Source organism: Dendrobates tinctorius, unplaced genomic scaffold, assembly GCF_039654945.1.
Source record: "Dendrobates tinctorius isolate UK_male_01 unplaced genomic scaffold, ASM3965494v1 ptg000134l, whole genome shotgun sequence".
NCBI classification, from domain to species: domain Eukaryota; kingdom Metazoa; phylum Chordata; class Amphibia; order Anura; family Dendrobatidae; genus Dendrobates; species Dendrobates tinctorius.
The window spans coordinates 25,077,475-25,095,346 of NW_027361802.1; the positions used below are offsets into that span (position 1 = coordinate 25,077,475).

Here is a 17,872-nt window from a genome sequence, read left to right on the forward strand (position 1 = left end):
AAGTAGATGCTCCATACATAAATACCCCCCATATGCTGCACAAGGGTTAATGGTGGCCAAAGTAGATGCTCCATACATAAATACCCCCCCTATGCTGCACAAGAGTTAATGGTGGCCCAAGTAGATGCTCCATACATAAATACCCTTCATATATTGCTGCACAAGGGTTAATGGTGGCCCAAGTAGATGCTCCATACATAAAATACCCCCCCCATATGCTGCTGCTATAAAAAAAAATAAAATTAAAAGACATACTCATCTCTCTGTCGCTGGGGGCCAGGTGCCGGTGTAGCCGCTGGCTCAGGCCCCCGGCACTGGCTATAGTTACCGTTCTCGGTTCCATGGCTGTTTCCCGGGTCCTGTGCAGGGACGTTAGCAGAGGGTGCGCACTGACTACGTCATCGTGTCCTCCGCTGAATGTCACAGCCAGAGGACCCGGAGGCAGCAATGGAACTGTGTTGCTCTGCTCCCCCGTCATATTCACCAGCCCCCTCCTGGCGCCCGGTCTCTTCGACATCATGCTGGAAGCAGGGGCTGGTGTCCCAGGCTGTTCCTGCATTCAGCGGTCAAGTGGTACGGCAGCCGCTCATTAAATATGCGCATATTCATGAGTTTAACTGGTACCATGTGACCGCTGAATGCAGGAACAGCTGGGACACTGAGATCATGGGGGAAGCAGGGGGGCTGCAGAGACCGTGCCAGGAAGGGGGGGGGGGTTATATGGTCTCTGAAACCCCCCACTGCCCCGCCGACCCCAGTATATGACTCACGTATAAGCCGAGAGGGGGACTTTTAGCCCCAAAGAATGGGCTGAAAATCTCAGCTTACACATGAGTATATATGGTAAGTTTATTCGCTCATTTTAATAGAGTGATAAAAAAAAAAAAAAAATTTACAAATTTGTAAGAAACTTTTCTTTTTTAAATATATTTATTGTTACTTTTTCTCCCGTATTGGGCTAGGTCGTAGTTTGGTCTTCACTGGAGAACAGTCATGGCAAGCATAGGGATCTTATGCGGGCCTACGGTTGCAATGACAACCCATTAAATCATGTCACGAAGATGGGGGGAGGCGACAGGTGCATGGAATGGCTAACCGCCTAGACTTAACACTCCCAATGCCAGAAATTGTCACTGGATTTAATGGCGCTCCTCTGTACTAGTTGCTTTTAGAGGATGATGCTGACTATGTAGATACTTCTGCAAAGCATAAAGTGGGGGGGCTCAGCTCCCAAGTAAGAACTAGACATGGGATCCGACCAGCACATAGCATTGGGAGTGAGTTAACTAGATGTGGAAAACATATACAGCATTTTAAAGACTGGAATTAGCACTTCAAATTTAAAAAAATAAAAAAGTACCCAAAATGTAAAGCTAAGCAGGAAGAAGAGTGCTCAAATGTTACAATTTATCTCTTGCAGGAAACAGGCCAATTGGTCACCACGTCTGTCACTATAGAGATAATGAACATTTCCTTCTAGTTCAATATAAACACATAATCATAGACAAGAGTAAAAACATTTTCTTCTAAAATGGAAAAAAAGTGAGAGAGAGACAGAAAAATCTAAAACATCATTTACATTTCTCATGTAAAATGAACAAAGGGGAAAAAAATAGGTGCTTATTGTTGGAACCTATGGGATAAAAGGCTGCATTACAGTAATCAAATATATCTAACCAGTATAAATTAACAGTGTTCTTACTTTCAAATATTATAAGCAGACTGGTGTGACCACAATGTAGTGTGTGAAATTGTGCCACTGAAATAGGGTGTAAAGTAGTGAAGCGACAGCCAAAATGAAGGGCTCCTACGTCTTTCTATATGTGCTGTGTACTGTAGTATAATGTATAGGCTGGAATCTGAAGATCCATTTCCACATCTGAGTCCAAGCTCCCATCACTTTAAAGCCTGTACAGAACAGCGCATCTTGGCAGATCCAGCATGCGGACACGCACAGAGCAGTATATTGATCCATTGAACGTCTATGCTAGAACGTGGAAAGTCATGCTGGACTGCTACATAGATCATCGGAATCAGGTGGATGCGCGCGTTGTGTACTTTAACTCTGCGGATTTGGTTGCAACAATGCCGCCAAAAACACCTGCATGTGTTAGAGACGTACAGCACATGTAGATCTGCGTGAATTTAAGATTTTGGCTTGAAGATTTTATTTGCATTTTCCATCATTTTTACGAGTGAGAATGAGACTGTATAATATATGACCGCTCAGCCACCCAGGCATTAGGCCTATAATCCCTTAGCTTATTTAGGAGAATAATCACATCTCAGCACTGCAGTCCCAGCCAGCTGGTAGATATAGTATCGGCTCCCCAGTCCATGTGATGTTGTGAGTTACTGGTAACACTGAAATAAGGAGAGCGTAGGGTGAGGTCTACAAGATGGACCTGCATCACTGTATGTCAAAAAATAAGAATTTGAGTGCAGCCACTCTTCTCATAGTGGAGTTTACATCCTTAAATTGCCACCTCTCCAGTTCACCAAGCGACAACAGTCACACTTACCTTGTTGTGCTCATACTTGTACGGAATTTTTAGGGTCTCCATTGCACGAATCATAGCTTGCATTGCAGTGAAAATATTCTGGTATACAAGCTTCGTGAAGCCCCTCTTATCTTCGTCAGAGTAGCCAGACCCATGGATTATCCTCATCTGCTTGATGAATGTGCTTTTACCACTTTCCCCAGTGCCTAAAAGACAAAGAAATTCCTAAATCAGTCGAAGAGACACAAACCTGAAATGACCCAATACATAAACAAGTATGAGTTGATGCCACCCATAATAATGGGCATGTGGGAACAGCCACAAAAGCCACGAGCTTGAATTTTGACATGCTGAGAATTATCGGTAGCCCTATCCAAGTGCAGAATCTGCCCCTCATCTCTGACAAATAGAGCCAGCTGCCTTGTCAAACAGTGTAGTCCATATCTTGTCCACACACACACACGCACACACACACACACACACACACACACACACACACACACACACACACACACACACAGACACCCTAATTTACTACAACCCCGGTGAGCTTTCCATCGGTCATGCTCAACCCAACTTTGTATGGAACACAGCAATGGTGCTACTGTTCAGTAATTCATAATTTCGTCACGTGTAAGACTTCTGTCAGACTTTATATAGGGCACTCTATTGGATGTCACAGCTTAGGCAAACAGTGAGATACATTGGCCTTTGGTTTATATATTAAAAAAATATATTTTGCCTCGACTACTAAAATATCCTTCTCTGTGGCCTCTCAAACATCTAACACCTCTCCAGTACTTAACTATGATGCCCGAATAATCCACCTCTCCCTTCACGACACCTCTGGCCCCCGCCAATCCCTTCTATCTTTCTATTCCCCAGCAAATCCAGTTTATATTACTACTGTGCTTCTCCAAAAATAAGACCTGCCCCAAATATAAGCCCTAGCATGAGGTTACAGAATTTTAGGAGCATACTTGAAATATAAACCCTAGCTACAATCAGAGTCAGGGGGTAACACAGAATTTTAGGAGCATACTTGAAATATAAACCCTAGCTACAATCAGAGTCAGGGGGTAACACAGAATTTTAGGAGCATACTTGAAATATAAGCCCTAGCTACAATGAGGGTCAGGGGGTAAACTGGTCAATTGCTCTGGGCCACCACTCCTTTAAGGGCCCCGAGCATTTCTATTCTGAGGCTAAGACTGCTTAAGAACTTTTGGTAAAATCATGGACATGTGACAGTGATGTCTCCAAAAGTCCTAATCTAATTGGGAAATGGAGGTACCATAACTGAATAAAGCACACAGACCTGTACATTTGTACCAAGCGAAGGATAAGTCTAATGTAGGTATACAATATACTACTTGTAGGAATAGAAAGATATAGACCATAACTTTGTATCCCCTGAACAGAAGCCACAGTGGGGGATCATTTTCACAGCAGATTCCAATGGCGCCTAAGAAATTGCAGCCTGTTGGGCTTCAGTCTTTTCGTCAAACATCGTGGCGCATTTAGCCCAATAATTGATTCTAGAACTAATGGCATTAGACAGAACTTTCAAACACTAGTACCAACACAGCCCAACACTAAAAAAATACATAATTTCTGCATTTTTTTTCTTTACACACAGTTAAAAAAAACAACTAGTTGAGACCAAGACTGTGGATTTTGACTTCTGAAACTAAATATATGCATGTAAGGTTATGTACACTCTATAAAACGGCCGTTGGACAGGTCCTCGAGGGGAGATATGCGTCATCGAGGCTGACTGCCTCGGTGATGTAAGCCCAGGAAAGCAGGCTCCAGCAGGTAGTGTTGAGAAAATTATTTGGGCATATCCAGGGCCAGGTCTACAAGCAGTAAGAGATGGGTGGGACTGGCTACTCACATATTCCCCCATCCCAGGGCATGGTACGCAGATTAAAAGGAGACCAGTTGTCTCATTCAGTGTCTGTGTGTGGAGGTGTGCAGACCTCCAGTGTTGATTGTCTTTGATAAAGACTAAAGTGCTGGACAGTAACCCGAACAGGGCACCCCGCACTACTGTACGGACTAATTAATTTAGGTTTTCCCCTTGAACAGGAAATAAACGGCTTTTGTTTTGTTATCCTGAGTGGTTTATGACGTTTCTAATAAACCAGCCTGGACGTTTTACTGAAACCGCTTCTCGTGCCTACCTCAAACATTAACCGAGAGAGTAGATTATCTTACAACACACATAGAAGAAGGCATAAGCTGGTGCACTACAGAGGAAGATGGAGACAAGCTTTCATAATCACCGATTGTTCACCATCTAGTGGATAGTCTGCTACTGTATACCACATCATTTTGTGGTGTACCCACATGCTTTTCGTCTTGATTGGGCTAATGGAATTCTCACATTTAGTGTGTACCCTGAACGTCTTCCCCCAACATACGCAACACGAAGATCAACAATATGATCTCAAAATGGCCTCAGAACAGTTGCTAAACATGTGATTCCTGACAACCCCACTGAGGAGAGGACTGTGGTCAGTTGTCAGTTTAGTTGCTATGGATAGTGACTGCGTTGGATCCGTTGTTCAGTTCGCATGATTCCTGTGCCTGTGGAAACGGAACTTGATAAAGGGGACATATAAGAGTGCCAAGAGAAATGAATGGTTAATGGAAACACCCTACTGCAGGGTAATCAATATAGAGGAGGACAATTTTATAATACAGGAGGATTTATGTAAACTAGAAGCTTGGGCTGATAAATGGCAAATGAGCTTTAATGGGGATAAATGTAAGGTCATGCACTTGGGTAGAACGAACAAGATGTACAATTATGTGCTTAAATGTAAAACACTGGGCAAAACTGTCACTGAAAAAGACCTGGGTGTATGGGTGGACGACAAACTCACATTTAGCGGCCAGTGTCAGGTAGCTGCTGCAAAGGCAAATAAAATAATGGGATGCATTAAAAGAGGCATAGATGCTCATGAGGAGAACATAATTTTACCTCTATTGTGACCACACTTAGAATACTGTGTACAGTTCTGGTCTCCGGTGTATAAGAAAGACATAGCTGAACTGGAGCGGGTGCAGAGAAGAGCGACCAAGGTTATTAGGGAACTAGGGGGTCTGCAATACCAAGACAGGTTATTACACTTGGGGTTATTTAGTTTGGAGAATCGAAGGCTTAGGGGTGATCTTATTACAATGTATAAATATATGCGGGGACAATACAAAGACCTTCCTAATGATCTTTTTACTCTTAGACCTGTGACAGGGACAAGGGGGCATCCTCTACGTCTGGAGGAAAGAAGGTTTAAGCATACTCACAGACGCGGATTCTTTACTGTAAGAGCAGTGAGACTATGGAACTCTCTGCCATATGATGTTGTAATGAGTGATTCCCTACTAAAATTTAAGAAGGGACTGGATGCCTTTCTGGAAAAGTATAATATTACAGGGTATATACACTAGTTTCCTTAATATTGCCTTATGGGGAGTCAGGAAGGAATTTTTTTCCCCAATGTGAAGCCTACTGTTTGTCACATGGGTTTTTTTTGCCTTCCTCTGGATCAACATGTTAAGGCAAGTTAGGATAGGATATGGGATGAACTAGATGGACTTAGTCTCCCTTCAACCTTAATAACTATGTTACTATAGTTCATTCAATATTTTTCCGGGTACACGATTATCAATACCCCCATCAGATTGCTAAACACTATTAGTACCATTTTTAGTATTCTTCATGCAGGACAGAAAATTGTAAAAAATGTAATAATCACAAAATGGTGTTTCTGTGTGTGTGGTGCCCTTATATAGGGCTGAGCAGCCCGCCGTATCTAATAGTACAATAAGCTGGCATGGTGCCCTACACGTATAGCGTGACTGGCACCTTATGCTAGCCTTAGTCGTGTGTATATATTACTAAACATCCACAGCCCTTCCATGGATGGTAGGTGTGCCATGGATGGTAGGTGTGCTAGTGGTTGCTCACCTTTTATCAAGGGGGCTTGCTGTATATTTTTTTTGAAAAGTATGAGAAAGTATGGTCTCTTTTGTGCAATATACATGTTATAGTCGGAGTTAAAACGGTCTTTATTTAATGTTTTAGGCCTCATTCACATGTCCGTGTTTAAACAACTATGTGAAAATATTGTTACGGGTGTCAGCATGTGGTCCGTGTATCCGTTTTTACCATCAGTGTGCTATCAGCGTACGGCCCATGTGTTTGGTTTTACCATCAGAGTACGGTCCGTGTATCCGTTTTTAATACCAGTGTGTCAGTGTAAGGTCCGTGTGTCAATTTACACCAGTGTACAGTTTTTCCCCATCAGTGTACGGTCCGTGTGTCAGTTTTCACCATCAGTGTGTCAGTGTTTTCACAGAGGGTTAAATAAATCACAAAGCTTCTCTGATCCTTTGCCTTGATAACCCCTTCACGAAGGGGCCAATTTCCAATTTTGTATTTTCATTTTTTATGGTCCACATTGACATATCAGGGGTTGTATTTTGCAGGGCTAATTGCACTTTTGAATTACACCCTTCATTGTACCAGATATTGTGCTGGAAAACGGAGAAAAAAATTCCGGTTGGGAAATTATGGGGGGGGGGGGGGGGGGAGACGCAATGCTAACATTGTTTTTTGGAAATTGTTTTTACAGTGTACATCTTGTGCTAAAAATCACCAAGCAACATTATTCTCCTCTTCAGTATGATTACGATGATACCCTGTATGGCCAGTTTTTATTTTTTTTTTTTTATTTTAATGGTGAAAAAAAAAAACCCCAGAAATTTACAAAAATTTAGGGTTGTGTCTTTCAGATACCAGACGATGGAGCTGTGTGATGACTTATCTTTTGCAGGTCTTTTTTTTTTTTTTTTTTTATTAATACCATTTTGGGATAGGTGTGACGTTTTGATCACTTGTTACAGCATGGTTCGTGGAATTGCAGCAACCAAAAAAAAAAGCCTTCTTAAATTTATTGTGTTTATGGTGTTAGTCCAATCTATCAAAATAGAATGATTATCTAAACTTAGGGAGATAGATATATATATATATATATATATATATATATATATATATATATATATATATATATATATATATATATATATATATATATATATATATTTTTATGAGCCATTTTAATGGGAGAAAAGGGGGTGATTTGAACGTTCAGAGTTATTTGTTTCATTTAAACAGCTATATACAGTGATGCCACCGCATCACTACATAGGGTAAAAATCCCAATCTCCTTTGAAGTCCGGTCACAGAAAGGGTTTTCAAAGAAGCCAAGTAATGACACGCACAGAAGTCTTCTACAGACCCCTGGCTATCATACTAACCCATCGGTGACCCACGATCACACCAGGGCATGCCAAGTGAATGTAATCACGCGCCCCAATGCCAACGTGTGTTAAATGCCGCTGTCAGGAGATTGACAGCAGCATTTAACAGGTTAACAAGAGAAGAGCTCAAGCCATGATTGGTAGAGGCAGGTCCTGACTGTAAGGCAGTGTGCCCACGATGCGATTTTTAAGCGTTTTTGCCGAGATTTTCAGCACGAAAACGTTTAAAAATCGTGTACAGAACGCCCCCCATGCATTCCTATGGCATTCCGCACATGCTGTGCTAATGCTGTGCTTTTTTCCACGGCGGAATCGCATCGCGGAAAAAAATTGCAGCATGCTCATTCTTTTTGCGGAAACGAAAAGGCCGCGATTCCGCACCCATAGGAATGCATGAGAACTGCTTACTTCCCGCATGTGGCTATGCCCACCATGCGCAAAGTTAAGAGTCTCATGTGCGGATGGTACCCACGGTGTGGAGGAGAGGAGACTGTGCTCCAGGCCCTGGGTACCATCCCCCTGTAAAAAAAGAATAAAAAAAAAAAAAAAAAAAAAAAAAAAAAATCGGGGTATATTTACCTTCCGGCGTCACGCGCAGCCTTCCCGGGCCTCAGCGTTCCCAGTAATGCCTTGCGGCAAGGCCCTGTAATGACGTAGTCTCGCATGACTCTAGCGGTCTCGCGAGATCGCTATAGTAACGCGAGACCAACGTCATCACAGGTCTCGCAAGGCGTCGCTGGGAACGGGAGCGTCACTGAGACAGCGCGGGACGTCGGAAGGTAAATATACCCCGATCTTTTATTTTTTTATCATTTTTAACATTCTTTTACTATTGATTCCGCATAGGCGGCCTCAATAGTAAAAAGCTAGTCACACTTGTCAAACACTATGTTTTGACGAGTGTGACCAACCTGTCAATCACTTTCCAAGTGATGCTTCAAATCGCTTGGAAAGTGCTTGAATTTTGCACACGAAAATCGCGAACAGAATCGCGATAAAATCGCGCGATTTCTGGGAAGGAGTCCGGTTTTTAGTGTCCGGTTTAAAACGCTACGTGGGCACATAGCCTAACACTCAGTCATGACCTGCCCAGTATAGGGCGAGCTCACCCTGTGAGCCGCTCCATACACCAGCACCAGACATGTGTTGTACATGATGCCGCATGTCATGAAGAGATTAAATACGTACAGCACACAGATGGAATCTGCGTGCTGTACACATTTTACACGGGCCCATGGACTTGCGTTGGCACTTTTCATCCGTGATACCAGAGAAAAATGGAGATGTCTATGTGAAGTTTGCACAGAGACCCGGTCTGTGGGAAAAAACACAGACATGTGAATAGGACCATAGATTATAAAAGGTGTGTGCTGTAGCCATGAAAAAAACGGCTAAAGCACACATGTACAACATGTATGTCTGAATGAGACCTAACATGCACTTTGATTTGTGTCAGCAAACATATATACTGGCTATACAACTACTACTAAATATAAAAAAAGGCATTTTTGCCAAATATGATACTCCTTTAGTAATGGTTTATAAAATATTATAGGTGTGTTCTTGTATATGCTGAGCCTTAAAAGGGGGCATATACCATTGTTAAAATGAAAAATGTGCCAATATAAGACCTGCCATGATGTGCTGACCCTGGGCACATGACTGCTGCAGGCAATCACTGGCCACAGTGGGGACTGCTGAACGTATGGCCAAAACCACTGAGGATAGCAATTGTCTGCAGCAGTCATGTGTGATGGATGGAAAATGGGCAGCACAGTGGCTCAGTGGATAGCACTGCAGCCTTGCAGCGCTGGAGTCCTGGGTTCGAATCCCACCAAGGACAACATCTGCAAAGAGTTTGTATGTTCTCCCCGTGTTTGCTTGGGTTTTCTCTGGGTTCTCAGGTTTCCTCCCACATTCCAAAGACATACCGATAGGGAATTTAGATTGTGAGCCCCATCGGGGACAGTGATGATAATGTGTGTAAAGTGCTGCGATACTGTTGCTATTACCACGATTCTTGCAGTGTTTATCCACAATCATCCTGTTTATGTATCATGTCAGCATATATGGGGTTCCAATTTATCATGTCTACATAAGGCACTCCAGGCATAGCTTTTCATGCAGGATCTACAGTAGCCACTTAGTGGCTGATTGCCATATTAGGGTGTCAGAATTGGTACAATTTGCCTTGTTAGGTATTTGTTAATTTTCCTGTGTAAAGTCTATTTTTGGAGGTTTCCTCCTTCCTAGGCCTTTGGGGGACCACTGTAAGACTGGAATACTGTTGTCATTATTTTTCAGTATTTATCTGTTTATTCATAAGTGCTCTCTCCATTGTGTTCCTTTACCATGCCAATACACGTGGGGTTTCCATTTACTCTGTACAGGATGTGACTGACCGATTTGGGTTCAGGGGGACTATAACATCTTATGGGGGCTTTTTGTCCTGCTTTAAATTGTTTTTAACTATTTGTTGGTGTGTGTGGTTTTTTCTATGACAATCTGAATAAAGAATATTTTGATACTATTTGTACATTTTTGTGATCCCTGGTGTATAGTAGGTCTCCTTTTCTTGTTCACACAACTCTTTTTTGACCTACTCCAGGTTGGTATCACATAGTTCATCGATATGTGATGGTGCCCTCCATCCCCCTTTTCTCTCGCTGTGGAATAGGTTAGCGCTATATAAAAATAAAGATTATTATAATCACTGCAGGACCTGCCAACAAGAGTAGCAGGGACCAATGGAGCTGCCTTGTTGGATTTACCAGGAGTTTTAAAGAGGTTTATCACACTTTTTTTTTTTTTTTTTTAATGGCCTACCATTAGGATATCGACCGGTGGAAGGTGTGACTCTGCTCCCCTTGCCGATTAAATGTTTCCAGCGCCAGCGATGACCGACAGTTCTCGGAGGCTGCCAGAACAAAGCAGCTCTGTCAAAAGTATAGTGTCAATGGCTGGGTACTGCAAATCCAATCCCTATTTCATTTGAATAGGGTGTGGAACTGCAGTACCCGCCACGACCACTATAGAAATGACAGAGCTGCTGAGTTCCAGCAGTATCCAAGGACTTAGCCAATTGGCGGGGGGTGCTGGGTTTCTCACTCCCACCAATCAATGGGTAAAAGTAATGGCTGATCCCCTTTAAAGAAAATCTGTCAGCAGTTTTTGCCATGTGAGGACAGCTCATATGTCCAGCTGTGCGTTGTTTACTTTACTGAAGTTTTAATCACCTTTTGATTAACATTGCCATGACTAGCTGGTTCTATGAGCTCTGGTGGACTCCACCCCCTCCATTGAGAAGCACCTCACTGCCCAAAGACAGCCTGGTGTGGGCGGGGTTAACTTTCTCAGCTCTGCTGCATTGCTAAATCTAAAAAACAGAACCTCTGCACCCAGTAAACTAAGTGATCCATCGTTGGATTCAGGATCTCTTTGCCGACATCTGGCTCCTCTCAGATGAGTTTGCAAAAATCTGCTGACAGAATCCCTTTAAAGGAATTATTTTCATTCTAACACTGCCTGGTATATAAATGTATACAGGTGTGTGTACTGGAGGGGTTCAGCTCTCTGGCAGCCACTTGGATATGCACCAGCACAGGGTTTTATAGCAAAACAGCATAAAGTTTAATGTCCATCATACATTTTACAGCTCGAAAACAGCTTTTCTTCAGTACAAATGAGTAATAAACATTACTTTCTTCAGGCGCCTGAAAAGTAAATGTAGCAGCCTCACCAATCTCAGTATTCCAGGCAATATCAGATCAAGCAGTTCACCAAACACACACCTCTGTCCAGCTCCACTCTGCTGAGCCAACCCAGCTGCTGCTATCAGGCCTGTTAGCCCCAGACTGAATTATGGGAATGACCTCTCTCATCCAGACTCTTGGTTGCTCCTAAACCCGATTCGCAAGCGCCTTTTTGACGGTGCGCCGATGCAACCAAACTGCAGCAGGTTGCGTTTGGCGCAGGTCGGCGCACCGTCAAAAGGACGCATGCGCCGCCAAACGCATACTGCGCACGGCCTGCGCCCCCAGTGATAAAGATAGGGGACGCAGGGCGCATGCAGCGTCATGCGCCGGTGGGCGGAGCTACCGGCGGCCGTGCGCAGGCCGTCGCTGCGCTCATAAACGCTAGTGTGAAACTAGCCTAAGCGATTCCTGAGTGGTTAAAAACGCATGCATTGGCACAAAAAGCCAAAAACGCATGCTAATTAATTGGATGCATCTTGTAAGCGTTTCTGCAGCGTCTGAGCTGGCACAAACGCAACGTGGGCACACAGCCTAATTGTACTTGGCTAATGTCCCATGCTAATGGATGAGCACATCTAGGTCACATTTCACACTTTATTTCTACTGTATACTTGGTGCAACCTGTCATTCCTTCACGGCAATAAAAACTCTCTCCCAGCCACTGAACGCGTGTACTAGTCTAACTGGATTTTTCACAACTGCATACTAAATACTTTTGAATTAATGGACTTAGCAGAAAGGAAAGCGGTTTAGCTAGATGTAAGATGTTTACTCATTAAAGGAAGATGCTATAATGATCCCTTCAAAACACGTTCAGTATTTCAACGAGGAGGGAAACTTTGGACCTGAAGGCTTTCAGATGCATGTATATCTGGCCATTATTTGGGATATGTGGGTGTCACCCCAAGACTATATTCACACTGCCGATCTATTTTTTTTATATCCGTGTAAAACAGACAGTTTTTCTCTGTCATATTAGACATAAAATTCCCCAAAAAAGGAATCACAAACTCATAAGGATAACTCCCAACTATTAAATAAATACAAAAAAGCCCTTACAGGGTGTGTAAATCACAGAGAGAAGTTCGGAGAGTATAAGGATAAATTAAAGTTTATCAAAAAAAATTTTTTAACACAATATAGAATCAGAGTAGCACAAAAAAAGCCGGATCTTAGGGGTAATAAATACATAAGCACAGCAATATTATATATTGCATTCTGATAAAGTGACATATGCAAGACTACATATTAGAGTGCATATGTGTATCCCCCAATAATCATATCATAAAATGTCCCATAAGGGGTCATGCTAAAAAGAGGGATTATATAACAAAAAAAATGCAACAAAGCGCAGTAGTGCGTACTTGTGCAAATAAGCAAAAATTCTAAGAGCATGTGCAAAAGTAAATAGAGTTGGAGTGCGTTCTAATTATATTGCCTATGTAGTGCTGTCCAATAAGGGATCATATATAGAGAATAGGGCAAAAGGATGTAATAACCCATAGCATAAAATGCCATAGTGCACACTATACAAATAGAACAATAGTAGGTCAGAGTGTAAAGCCCCCTTTACATTTAGCGATGCACCAGCGATCCTGACAAAGATACGACCCGGTCAGGATCGCTGGTGCATCGCTAAATGGACGCTAGTGAGCTGCCAAAGAGGCAGATCTCACAGCGATGTAGCAGCGGTCGTTACTTACCTTTCAGACGCGGCGATGATGACGTCCTCCGCCCGCGTCCACGCGTCGCTCGTTGGCGCCAGCAGGAAGCAGCCGACGAGAAATGGACGTGGACGATCTCGAGCGATCAGCGATAGCCAGCGGGGGAGGGGGTCAGAGGTAAGTATCACACATAGCGATATCGCTAGCAATATCGCTGCTGCGTCACAAAATCGGTGACGCTTTAGCGATATTGCTAGTGATATCGCTATGTGTAAAACCCCCTTAAGAATAAGAGCTATGACTTACATAATATCAGTAATGTGGACCCCTACCTGCCGCCTCAACGCGCGTTTCAACACCGGTCTTCGTCAGGAAGCGTTTTTCTGTCATGCATTATCTATACTGCCTCTGGGTTGCATCTGATTTTTCATAATCAGTCTCTAAAAACTGAAGCAGGTAGACTGTACTTTTATTTGATTCTTCAGAATTAAAAATATATATATATATATATATATATATATATATATATACATATATACATATATACATATATACACACACTATATATATATATATATATATATATATATATATATATATATATATATATATATAATAAATTCAGGTGTCTGACGACCATAGAAAAGGTTCCATTTTTAAAAAACCCAATAGAGTATGATTGAATTAAACTATGGGTTCAGGTGTTGTCCAAAAGAAATAAAAAAAAAAAAAAAAAAAACACACAGACCGGACACAGATGTGTCACACAGATTCGTAAATGTAGCCATAGCTGCAGAAAGAGTGCCTTTGGAGCAATCTAGAAATGTATGAAACCTTAAACGGGATCTGTCATTACACTCATTCTGCCTGCACTATGGGCAGCCCGAGTCAGTGCCTGGTTGCGCGATTGCAGCCAGCCAGGTACGTTTTAGGGTATGTGCACAGAGTTTGTTTTCCCAGTGGAAGCCGCCATAGTAAACGCTCCTTTGGAGAGTTTTTGGTTTCCCGCAGCAGTTTTGAAGAGTATATCAAGCATCTTCAGAGAATTTTTTCCTGAAGCGTTTTTACCAGCCTGTTTTGGCACATTTTCCATGAGGGGAAGCCTTAAAGAAGGGACATACGTCTCTTCTCACAACAGGGATTTTCAAAACCTGAAAAATCGGAAGAAAAATGTTGCACAGCAAATATGAATGGGAAGAGAACTGCTCATAGTCTCTAAAAAAAAAAAATCTGTGCGCACACACACTCTACTATACCGCAGCGTTTCAGTCACAGTAATTTGAACTGCTTGCCTGGGGACATAAAAGAAGGAACCCAACTAGTCCAATGAGGTTCCAGATTGGCCACTCCACGCCCAGATTCAGTTGACCGACAGGTCTCGGTTGTATACAGACAGGAGAGATCTACCAATCAATTGGAGCAAGGCAGAGAGAAGCCTGCCAGAGGCCACATTGGACTAGTTAGACAAGACACAAATCCCATCGGGCTTTTCAATCTATGTCTTCTCTGTAACAGCACAACATGTCAGAGTAATGCCAGGTTCACATTGCATCTTTGCAAAATGCCAGTTGGTGTGATGAAGTTTCCATCTGAAGCCCTGAAAACTGGGATTCAGGCAGAACCCACGACGGTGAACTGACTTGTGTTACCTCCTTTTTAGCAGTGTATGCCTTTATCAGAAATAGCCATGACAGAGCCGAGCCATTGATGGGTGGAAAAAATGCAATATGAACATGGCCTAAAACATACCAAGCTGAAATTACAGACTCAGATTTAGGGGACACGTTTTTTGCGCAACGTTGATCTAATGACAGGTTCCCGTTACAGAGCGCCAAGTTTCCTGCTATCATATCCATAGCCATGGAGTTTTGGTGTTGTCCAACCGCCGAGAATGGAAATTTCTGTCTCATACCCTAAACATCTTGCATCCTAATAAAGTAACAATCCATCTTCTCTGCTCTCGACTACAAACCCTAGAGAATGTTCTGCTTTCCAGCTATTAAACCTTGTTCCCACTCTAAGGCTATGTGCCCACGTTGCGTTTTGTTAGCGTTTTCCTGCTGCAGAAATGCTGCGAAAACGCTTACAAAACGCATCCCGTTAATTTTAATAGCATTCCGCACATGCTGTGCTAATGCTGTTAGACTATAAAGAATGTGACAACAACATTGCAGAAATAGCCCTGACCAAATTTTCGAACCATTTGTGGTATTTGAATGCAGAGTTGGTGGGATTATCATTTTTTGATCCCACCATTACAGACAATGAAAAGTTGTTAATGGCTAATAAATTGCTCAGTAGCACAGATGAACCATCAGAGCACGCTAACCTACATGAGTTGATAATTTTACATAGTTATCTAATCTATTCTAGAGCTTTTGTTAAAGTAGTTTTTGAAACGTCAGAATATAATGCTCGGCATTTGCTTACAACTTGCAGGACATATTGCTTTTGTTCTTCATCTTTTGTCAGAAGGTCGTTAAAGTCGGTTACTTCCTACCTCTTAATTTTTCTTTCCTAACTTTTGGATTTACAACCCTAGCGTGCTCTGATGGTTCATCTGTGCTACTGAGCAATTTATTAGCCATTAACAACTTTTCATTGTCTGTAATGGTGGGATCAAAAAACGATAATCCCACCAACTCTGCATTCAAATACCACAAATGGTTCGAAAATTTGGTCAGGGCTATTTCTGCAATGTTGTTGTCACATTCTTTATAGTCTAACAGACTATGCAAAATACCTAAATCTTAAAATACCTCAATTTGGATTTTTTCAAACTTTGAGCGACGAGCGGCACGGGTTAACGTCGTTTGATCGAGCTCAAATTTTGGCTCTCTCAATATCTGGAAAGGGGAATCGTTTTGTGGGGTCCAGATGAACAAAATTCCGACATCGATTTCTTGCGGTCACCCTAATGCCCACCATGCGTGAAGTGAGTGCTTCATGTGCGGATGGTACCAAGGGTCTGGAGGAGAGAAGACTCTCCTCCATGCCCTGGGTACCATATTCCTGTTAAAAATAGAATTAAAATAAAATAGGGATATACTCACCTTCGCGGTCTCGCGAGACCGTACGTCATCAGAGGTCATTGTCGCAAGGCATCCCTGGGAAAGGAACTTGCCGCCAGTGACAATGAGGACCGGGAAGGCTCCGGGGGCCGTCAGAAGGGAAGTATATCCATATTTTTTATTCTTTTATTATTTTTAACATTTTATATTTTTACTTTTGATGCCGCATAGGCAGCATCAATAGTAAAAAGTTGGTCACACTTGCCAATCACTTGCTTCAAATCGCTTGGAATAGCGCTACCATTCTGCAAGCTAAATACGCTTGCAAAACGCTAGTGTTTTACCGGCGGCAGGGAGTCGCGGAAATGCTGCGGATATTTCCGCACAATTTCTGCAACGTGGGCACATAGCCTAAGTACGAAGGGGCAACATCATTAAAAAAAGTGTTTACGAAAGTATTCTGGAGTAAAGTACCTTATTAAGTTGCAGTATTTTTGTAAATATTTTTGTTGGGTCTTTGGCGTTTTGACGCCAGTCCCGGCCATCTATACCAAGATGAGAAGCGCACAAGCAGGAAAGTTGCATAACTAAGCCCATCCAACAATAAATGAAAAAGTTATGGACACTATGGTGTAACCTACCACTTTGGAGGGGGGGGTCCGGAAACTGCATCAGTTGTCAGCTGACAGCTGTCTGGATGATAAAGTCAGGAGACTGGTGGGGAATAACGGTGGCAGTACAGGAGGCCAGAATGTAAAAAAATAAAAATAAAAATTTTGCACCACCATTACTGTTGGATAACCCCTTTCAGCATGTTGAAACCGTTGATGCAGCAACTGCAGAGTCATGGTTCTACATGAGAACAAAGGAAACGTGTATCAAACACAAGTGTCAATTTGTACTTCCCTAAGGAAGTGAAGGATAAAGCAGCTACCATTAACAAATAGGTCATGTGCAGCTTTACTCGTATGCTTGTCAATGAAATATATTACATTACTCCGCATAAAAACAAATTATAAATCCATACGAATATTTATAAGAGGACTGCTACGAGCTCCTTATGCCTATAAAGTGATGTGAGCAGGATCATGCTCACCTTTGAACACCAATTTGTACATAACAGTCCCATAAAAAGTCAGAATTTGCATAAAAATAAAGCAATGTATTATATTAGATAAACCTTAGAAAAAGATAAGTATGTACATAACCAACACCATGTTTAAACTTTTCTTGGCCTTGGAAGAGTTCAATATTTTTTTGTGTGTGTTAAAGGAAATGAAAGATCTGCCCAAATGGGAGGCTTATTTACAGTGAGCACGCCAGAGATAAAATTCTCAGGCTATGTGCACACGGTGCGGATTCTGCTGCGGATTTTTCCGCGCAGATTTTACTAAATCCGCAGGTTAAATGACATGCATTTTTCCTGCGGATTTAGTGCATTTTTTGTGCCGATTTACTGCAGTTTTTGTGCGGTTTTCTCCTGCTTTTTTCCACCTGCGGATTTCTAGAATGGAGCAGGTTGAAAAACCACACAAAAGAAGTGACATGCTACTTTTTTCAATCAGCAGCAAATCTGTGGGGAATAATCCGCAGCATGTGCACAGCGGATT

General features: G+C 42.3%; 1 protein-coding gene across 1 annotated transcript in view; it reads right to left on the reverse strand.

Moving 5' to 3' along the window:
• LOC141048323 (guanine nucleotide-binding protein G(q) subunit alpha) overlaps window positions 1-17,872 on the reverse strand; it is a 131,245-nt gene that overhangs the window by 63,519 nt on the left and 49,854 nt on the right. The window contains exon 2 of the mRNA XM_073543805.1: window positions 2,523-2,707. Coding sequence (XP_073399906.1) covers window positions 2,523-2,707 — 185 coding nt within the window. The remainder of the gene's footprint in view (window positions 1-2,522; window positions 2,708-17,872) is intronic.